The sequence below is a fragment of the Amblyomma maculatum genome, chromosome 8, assembly GCF_055883805.1.
Source record: "Amblyomma maculatum isolate TAMU_Amacu chromosome 8, ASM5588380v1, whole genome shotgun sequence".
NCBI lineage: Eukaryota > Metazoa > Arthropoda > Arachnida > Ixodida > Ixodidae > Amblyomma > Amblyomma maculatum.
Genome location: NC_139351.1, coordinates 67139633 through 67149406, shown reverse-complemented (window position 1 = coordinate 67149406; position 9774 = coordinate 67139633). Strand labels below are relative to the sequence as shown.

Sequence of the window (9774 nt, the reverse complement as noted above, 5' to 3'; positions counted from 1 at the left end):
TTCAGGTGTCCACATAAAAGTGTGACAGATACTGCGCCTTTCCCTTCCCCTGAACCAATTAATAATAATAATAATAATAATAATAATAATAATAATAATAACAATAATAATAATAATAATAATAATAATAATAATAATAATAATAATAATAATAATAATAATAATAATAATAATAATAATAATAATAAGCTTTAACGTGCGCTGACATCGCACAGCACACGGACGCCTCTTCGTTTCGCCTCCATCGAAACGCAGCAGCCGAGGTCGGGTTCGAACCCGGGTGCATATTTGGGTTTGCTCGGTACGGTGGCTCCGCAAGGGACAAAACGACAGAAGAGACGAAGAAAGCGGGCTGTCCCGACTAGCATCTACCGCCCCCAGGAGCAGAGCGGCCTAGCGATTAGCGGCGCATGCTTTTTCAATGGGCGTTATGTTGGACGCGGCACTAGCTTGAGAAAGCCTATAATACTACAACTACTATTACTACTACTACTGTTATTACGATTATTATTAATATTAATATTATTATTACGATTATTATTAGTAGTAGTAGTATAGAGGAAGACTCGTTTCACGAAGTTGACACTGAATTGTCTGTAGGTAACGGCCAAATTAACTGGCTAAATATTATCTTTACAGTTTTAATTATTAATAATAATAATAATTGGTTCACAGGAAGGGAAAGGCGCAGTATCTGTCACACTTGTGTCTGTGGACACCTGAAGGGCTACGGAGTAGTTCAGGTGTCCACAGACACAGGTGTGACAGCTACTGCGCCTTTCCCTTCCTGTGAACCAATTATTATTATCATTACAATTAAAGCTGTGAAGATAATACTTCGCCAGTTAATTCGGCCGTTACCTAAAGACAATTCAGTGCCAACTTCGTGAAACGAGTCTTCCTCTATACTACTACTACTAATACTAATAAAAATAATAATAGTAATAATAATATTAATAACAACAATTAGCAAATAAATATTACTGTGTGTACTAATATTATTATTTAGCAGTAGTAGTAGTATAGTAGTAGTAGTAGCAGTAATAGTGTTATAGGCTTTCTCAAGCTAGTGCCGCGTCCAACGTGACGCCCATTGAAAAAGCATGCGCCGCTAATCGCTAGGCTGCTCGGCTCCTGGGGGCGGTAGATGCTAGTCGGAACAGCCCGCTTTCTTCGTCTCTTCTGTCGTTTTGTCCCTTGCGGAGCCACCGTACCGAGCAAACCCAAATACGCAACCCGGGTACTCCGGCACAGTAGTCGGGCGTCTTACCACTGCACCACTTTAACGTGCGCTGACATCGCACAGCACACGGACGCCTCTTCGTTTCGCCTCCATCGAAACGCAGCCGCCGAGGTCGGGTTCGAACCCGGGTACTCCGGCACAGTAGTCGGGCGTCTTACCACTGCACCACCCCGGCGGGGCTGGAACCCGACCTCGGCCAAAGGCTTTCGCCTTAAAAGAAGAGGGAGAGAAACAGCCGTCGTCCCCTAAAGAAGCTGTGGCGGGTGCAATGACGGCCTACAACAAATAAAAAATCCGGTGGCAGGCTAGCCCCCGCTGCAATGAATCGGCGGTGACTTGGGCCACCTCTCCTCTCTCTCCATCCGGTCGGCGGCATGTGGACTTGATGGTATCCCAAACAGATTTTAAGTGTCCACAGAAATAGGAGTACAGATACAGCGCATTTCCCTTCCTATGAACCAACTATTAGGGCGAAAGCCTTTAATGGCTCATGCTGTCGTGGACAAAATATGTCCCGCAGAGCACCACGACAGTATGTGCGAATGCGTGCCTTATAATGCCAATATGCCAACATGTCAATCAGTGATCAATTAATAATTAATGTCTAATTAATTATTTACTACTCCGTGAATAATCATTTATATATTTGCTGGGTGATTAATTAATTTATTTATGAGCTAATGACTAATTACTTACTAACTTATTTACTAAATAGTGACAGTTGCGTAGCAGAGTGCGGCACTCAGACTTTCGTCTTTCACTACTTTAGTCGCTAAAGTCCCTCGTAATTTTTTATTCACGCAGGCGGCTCGCATTGGACACAAAAGTGACGCATATGTTGCGCCGACCAACGCCTCAAAGAACGTTGGAACAAAACTAGTTCCGAGTACACAAACCAGTGGAATCAATATTAGCGCCAAATTCGAAACTGTGGCGACTGCTGGGGTGATGGCAAATACGACACGCTCGACTGGCTGCTTTCAAGCAGAAGGTATGGTGGCTAGGCTAACGTGAACCACTTGAACAAAAACAGGGACCCAGCAACACAACATGACGACCATGGCGACGCAGACGGCAGTGCGAAATGTTGGCCGACTTTCGGCGCAAAAGACGGCGATCTTTCTCTGCGACATGCAGGAGAAATTCAGCAAGACGATACAGTATTTCCCGCAGATCGTCGCTGTCTCACAGCGGTTACTCAAGGCCGGCCGCGCGCTCGACATGACTGTAATCGTCACCGAGCAGTATCCGAAAGGTAAGCGCTCGCTGAAAATCGAGCACCGGCGTGATAATTGATACTATAGTCCATACACGGCAGGTATGCTTTACTTGCAATGCTCATTCAGCATTGGACTGTCTTTGTTCAGTTAGTACGACTTCGTGGTGAGACAGCGATACGTTTCGAGCGCAGGCGATAAGCCGCAATGCATTCCGAGGTCAAGAGCCTCCTGCGAGGCGCTGTGAAAGTGGCACACAGAGAATAGTGATTGAGAATTTCTTGTTACGAATACGCTATTAGAGTCCTCGCCAGGCAAACAGTCAGTCGCGCGCGGTCGCCTATTTCCTCGTTTGAATACGTCCCTAGGCTCGCAGAGGTAGAACTCGCGGCCTTGAACTATTTCGGCGTCAAAACAGGCGTTTTTATTAGCCAATGAAAATGGAATCTTCTACCTTTGACCTGTTGCTGAGCCGTCTAAATATTTTATGTGCACTGGGCACTGTTTTCTTTTTTTTTTTTTTCGTTTTAGATTCTGTGGTAACACGAAACGTACTATAAACTCGAATCAATATAGCGCTGTTATTTGCTGCAAGATGTATCTTGTTTCGTATGCAAGACTAATTCCTTTTGCTATTAGTTGTGTGTACTATTTTTTGTGATTAATTGTGGTGCCCAAATGTGTGAAATAAATTATCATCACTTGTATTTGCACGACTGCTTCAACATTTGTGCTACTGAGTCGTGTTCCATCTTATTTAAAAGCTCCCATTTTCACTCCAATTTCTGCCACATATTAATATGCATGTTTATTGCTCTTTTCGGGCTTGGTTATCATTGTCATTATGAAGGGTTTTGGTAGACTATAAGATCTGAGGCAACTAAACATCCTTGGCTAAATATAGGGGACTGGCGCGCTGTGCGTGGTGCATTGCGAGTAACTGAGGCGCAGTCAATTTTTGTGTCCACCGAACGAATAGAGCAAACATATGTAATCAAGTACTGCCGTGCGGTTCCACGAGTGGTGGCATCCTGAGCTATGGTTTATTGAGCTATCGTAAACCGTAGTAGCCGTGCACAGTGCAAACAACGAAAGCTGAAGAGCTGCGCGAACGACCTCGGCATTTTAAGGTTCCGAAAGTACAGATGAACGTCTCCGCCCGAACGAAAGAACTCACCGAGATGCGTCGTCACGTATGGCTGGCACGGCTCAACGGCGCAAGTAGTATCACGAAAAATGTGAAATATATGTCGAAAATCGGCTGGGCTGGAACCTTTCGGATGTTCCCTGGCAGCGAACTGTTGCAACGATCCGGGCATGGCTGCTCTTCCCGCACTCTTAAGCCATATTCCAGGTAAAAGAGCAGCACACCAACATGACAACATGCATCACCGTGTTCAGCCAGGCGCCGCCAAAACCTCCTTGTTGTTTCTCGACAATCCAAGCCTTCGGAGGGTTCGAAAAACTGTGTTTGGCGTACCCGACTCTGGACGGTCACATCGTCTGTGTCGTCTGCGAAGCAATATTCGCTGTAGGAACGTAGGCGGGCAGAGTTTTGCGGAAGGTTTAAAGAGCTTTATAAAATTATTTAGAAATAATAACAAGCGAAACTTAGTTCGGCAAAAAACAGCACGGTATTTGAAGAGTTTTGCTGTAAACAATCATTTCGAGTCTGCAACGCAACGAGCACGGTGGCGCCACCGAGGCCATCGTTGTGGCAGTGGTTTCGTTTGCTCATTACCGCCACAAACGATGCACACATCCGACTTCTGATCGAATGAGGCAAGTACACCAAACAAGTTCCGTACAAGAGATACTGACTACAAAATGCATTTCCTGTGCTAAATTTGAGCTAGAAGGACTCGGCGGTTTAGCTGGGATAAGCATTGTACGGCAGCGCGAGTTCGTCTGCTTAAACCGCGGCTCTTTAACCAGCCGCTTGTAACATAGTTGTGTTCTTCGAGTAGTGTGTCGCCTTTCAGTTGGTTTCTTGTGACGAAGCTCGTCCGTACAGCGCAAGGAACTCATGAATGTCGCACATATTTATGCGCGGCCGCCGGTCGACGCTTACGGTTCAGTTGCGCACATCGACCCATGCATCGACTGCAAACGGGTCGGTGCCGAAGTTTTTTTTTTTTTTCTTTTTTTTTTACAGGTCTCTGTCCGTATCGTGCAGACTACAGATAATTCGAACTGTCACTCATGATGCCGAGCGAGTTTTGATTACAGTGGTGGTGGCATAAGATAGAGCGGCACAGCAAACGGATGCGCACCAGCTAACCTAAGCCGCCGACCATACTAGTCAGAACAGGACGCAAAGATGGCGTCGGCTGCATACTGACGTCAGCTGTGACGTCACGTGAATACCCCCTATATTATGTTGAACACAAGCAGCACAGTAAGTCGGCACAGATGTGCCACCTTAGTCTTTATGGCAGACATGTACAGCTACTGTTATGCCAAATGATACTTTCATGGAGTGCAGATTTTAGGCTGAACAGTAAAGAAAAATAGGGAAGGGGGCACATCCAATCCCCACCATTATGGGTGTGATGTAGAAGCATTAATGCCTCTGTTTTGCACCTCCTGAATCCCCATATAAACAACCAGTGCTTATCGGTGATGCCCAAGTCATAACCAGTGTGCTTTAATAGTATACAACTTAACAAAAAACAGCAGGTGCTAACCGTATGAGCTGTGGTATGTAGTGCATGTAAGTGACAAAACAGTGAGGAAAATCAGGTTTTGACATTTGACTATACCAAACAAGCCACATGTGTCGAAGCTTTTGTGCTTATAACTTGGTATGAGGCATGGATGTTTTTCAGGCAACTCGAAAAGGTTTAACACTTTCTGTCACAAAAAAATTGTGTATAGCGGTTACTACAGGCTTGAGTTGTATCAGACTGTAATTGAGGTTAGGAGGCTGTCTGTGATGTCATGGCACACTTACTTGCTGGCACCTACCAAGACCTGAACTGCCTGTACAAAATTGTTCCTAATTATTGACAGTGCAACAGAGTTAATGGTGCTCATCTATATAGCTCCCTTTGTGGATTTTAGTAGTTCCTATACATGCACTTTGTCGCTCACTTATTTGCCTACCCCCTAATTTGTGCCTCTCTTACCTCACACATACTGTTTAGCATATAGTCGTATCTACTACATTATATGAAGCACGCCACTTGGCATAGATATATAGTCCTGCTTTGAACAAGCCATATGAATGTACCTGCATGTTTGACTAGGGATCTAAGGGCAGGTACCAGTGTGTTTGATTTCCCTCTCACCCTCCCATCTCAAAGGAGCTTCCCGAGTTGGCAGCTCTTGACAATGCGACCAGTCATATATGGTCACCTGACATCACATTACTCACTGACCAATACTGCCTGGCCATGTCACCTGCCAGAGGCATGCCTGTGATATCTCGCTCAAAATGCCAACGCCAGATTTTCTGGAGAATGGGGCTTTAACGCTGTCCTGTTAAAAAGTGGAGTGAGCGGTGAGGCTGGATAATACTGCTATTTGAAAGTCTGTGGTACATAGAGCTTTACTGAAAATTGGATAGTAAGTATAGGGTTGCTCACTGCTGGGCTAGTTGATTCTCTAGCACAATGCTAGCATGCGGCGATGAGGGAAGCCAACAGATTCAAGCACAGGCTCTGTTTTTGTCTCCTTGCACACATATGGTTGTGTGTTTGCGTATGCTTGCAAACTCTGTCCATCCTTTGAGTGTCCATGCATACACTAACTTTGAACTTAATCTTCATTTCCTTGCCAGGCCTTGGACGCACAGTGCCGGAACTGGGCCTGGAAGAGTTCCCCGACATCAAGCCAATCGAGAAGACGCAGTTCTCCATGATGACTGCTGAGGTGACCAAGCAGATGCAGGAGAAAGGGCTCGACTCGGTCGTCCTGTGCGGTATTGAGACGCATGTCTGTGTTCAGAACACTGCGCTCGCGCTGCTCGAGCGGGGATTCAACGTGCACATTGCCGTCGATGCCTGCTCCTCACGTACCATGGTGGACAGGTGGGTGACACTGGCCAGACCTGTAATGTACCGAGATGGAAAGCTGAGCAGGCTGTTGTGACCAGAAAGTTTTTTACTTGTGGTTTTTTCTGCAAACCTGTAGACGTGCACGAGTTCCTTATTCATAAAGGGACTGCAATGCTACGAAAACTCGAGTTATCTTGGTACACAACCTCATGCCTTGCTTTACAACACGCAACTGTCAGAACTGTTCGGACAGAAGACCAATCAGTCTGTACTTGTCTGGTTATACCGACTGTTTCAATTCTAAATGAGAACTCTAAAATGCTGCTCTTGGTTAAGCCACCCGCTAATTCACGCCGAAATCTGGCACATGGATCGTGTACAATTGTCAATCCTTCTCGTTTATACAACATGCTTGCCTGATTTTATTGGTATTAGTTAGAAACCGGTGCCCTTTGAATCGGCGACCCATAACGAGCAACTTTCACATAACTGAAACTAATGGTGCCATTTGGTGCACATCCGTGGAATGATTAAATCATTTTTTTGCTGGCGGGCATAAAACTTGAACACTGGTTGCCATTTGTGCAAACAATGTTTTCTGGGCTAATACTGTTACAGCAAGGAAGAAGGTACCTTTATTTGAACCACTCACTTCTCATTGAAGCTTTGAATATGGTACAAATCTTTCTCGGATAGGTGCCTGATGGCGCCACCAATACGAGTTGTGTATTTGCTTCTCATGGGCCACCGACACTGCAGATTTGCAAACGTAATCTAATAAAAAAAATTATGTTATTCAAATGTGGTGGTGGAAAGGATAGACGATCTTATGCTATCTGTGCACCAGATTTCAGTTCAAATAAAAAAGATTGAATCGAGAGAAGCTTTTTCTATTTCACATTATAGTGTTGCAACAGTCGGTGCTCATTTGTGCTTTTATATTGGAGAAGGCTGAGCAGAGTTGCTGAATGCTGGCAATATATTTAATAAAAGCGCGCTTGCCTAGCTGTTACAGTATAGATACCTAATTTTTGGGTTTGAATTTTATCTTTTGTAATGGTGTGTAAGGTTTTACTGTATGAAATAGTGACCTACGGTCGCTGAATAATTTGCAATCGATTTTTTTTCTCGCGTTTCAGTTTTCATTTCAACAGCCAAGCGATGGCTGTGATGACAAAGTTGTCTAGGTCACGTGAGGAATGGAAAAAAATAGCGATATAATCATTCCTGTTCCTTTGAATTCACTAAAACACTAAGATCACCCTACTTCAAGAAACGAAATCACGTGTGAAGAATCGGTGATTAGTTTGCAGTTTTTTCATACCGCCCCTGATCTAGACTTGATTGTGACACCACAGCAACCTCTCGGCTGCTGAAGCCTAAAATGGCAAGAAAAGAAAATTCAATTTCCAATTATTTAGCAGTCATAGATGAAAATAAAGTAGCGCTGTGATCAATATACAGGAATGTTTTACGCATCATTAACAAGAAGAAAAGTGGCATGATAAATTTGGTGTCTATACTCCTTTAAATGTAATGCAGCAAGTCTAGCCCACATGTGACAAGCATGATCTGCTCCTTTCCTTTGTTATATTCCGATGTTTGCAGCAAGCAGATTGTAAGAAATCTGACACCTGTAACGCAGAGTTACTTTTTACGCGAAGTGGAGATCACCCAGCAGATAGCATTGGTTGCTTTTTTTGTGTCCTTTTCCGTTTCTGCCTCGGTTAGAAAGCAATGTGTGAGCAGCGCACCCATCATGATCAGCATTCCCATCATCACCCTCGAGAGGTGCGTTTTAGGCCAAACAGCGCCAGTCGTGAAAGAACAGAAAATACAATTGTTTCTGCATCTGCGGCACTTTGCTTTTGTCAGGGCAGTTCCTTTGCAGAGTGCAGCGCCGTCGATGCTTAGCCTTATCGAGAATCAAATATTGGGTCAAATAAAAGGCCTAGGCCACTTGGTGAGGCTTGCATAAAAACTGTGCTAGAAGAGCATACGCTGTAAGAAAAAAGCTTGTAAAGTTTAATCTGACTTCAATGGAATTGGTTATCAACGCAAATGGTTGAGATGATAATTGGAACGTCTGAAGAACATACTGCACCTAAAATGAGATTGCATTGCTCGGATGGCTGAGGTCAACAGCTGCGTAATGGTGTACATACCTTGCCATAAAATAGAGATTTTTGGTGTATGTATACTCAAAGTCTTAAGTCAGGTAGAATTGGCAACTCATTAAGGTTTCACTCCTCTTCTTTGCCACAAGGCCGCTCCCTGAGCAGGTGAGCTTAGGATGTACTCTAAGCATCTGAAAGCTGCGAGGGGGGGGGGGGGGCTTAGAATCGAGTAAAATGGAGTGCACCTCCTTAAATAAAATCCAAGAGTTCCTAGTCAGAGTTTTTGGCATCTGCTTCTTTGTGTGCCACGCTTCGCATTGTTTTTAGAATGGATGTTCACTAGCGAGCTCAATTCATTGCACCCGTGGAACCAGTGTCATCTCCGCTATTCCTTGATGGACAGGTTCTTTGGCTTCGAGCGGATGAAGGCAAGCGGTGCGTGGCTGACCACGAGCGAGAGCGTCATCCTGAGTCTGCTGGGTGGATCATCGCACCCAAAGTTCAAGGAGGTGCAGAAACTCATCATGGAGTCAGCTCCAGACAGTGGGCTGCTAGGGTTTACCCAGAAACACACGAGTGCCTTATAAGGAGCCACATAGCGTATTATCACAGTTATGCATTTAAGTTGAGAGAGGGAGGTGAAAGTATAGCATTGTTTTGTCGGTTTCTATTATTACAGCTTCACTATTGAAACGGGAAATATGAGTAGTGCCTGTTTATAGTGTTTAGGTTTTCCGAGTCTATGCAATTTAAACAGTTTTTATAGCTACCAGAGGATTGCTATGATGGAGATCAGTGGATGGGAAAGACGAAAAGTTCAGAGAAACTTTGGTAGTGTTGCTAAAATATGTAAATGCACTTATAAAAATGTGGAAATGTATATAATCAGTTATGCTGTATAGGTGCCTAGGACTGCATATATAAGTGGTCAGAGCTATATGTTTTTTTTTAGTTTGTGTCGAGCCGGTGATTAGCTGTGCGTGAAGAATGGAGCTGTCCAGTAAATGTGCACATAACGGCAAATGCCAACCCTCTTCCCTCCTTTACATTGATAAAGTCTGAGCTTGATTCTGTGACCAATACTTATCAAGAGCAAAAATAAAATAAATTATTTTGTAAAAACGTGCAGTGCTTGTGTGCTTTTAAATATAGTATGTAAATCGTTAGCTTTTTGTCTTCTTTAGTGATTCAAACACATA

General features: G+C 44.1%; 1 protein-coding gene across 1 annotated transcript; it reads left to right on the top strand.

Moving 5' to 3' along the window:
* Positions 1–2226: 2226 nt before the first annotated feature.
* LOC146181363 (isochorismatase domain-containing protein 2-like) lies at positions 2227–9702 on the top strand. The gene is made up of 3 exons (XM_084576413.1): positions 2227–2498; positions 6242–6491; positions 8979–9702. The coding sequence occupies exons 1-3, from the start codon at positions 2294–2296 to the stop codon at positions 9160–9162; spliced, it is 639 nt and encodes a 212-aa protein (XP_084432539.1). The 5' UTR covers positions 2227–2293; the 3' UTR covers positions 9163–9702.
* Positions 9703–9774: the final 72 nt, after the last annotated feature.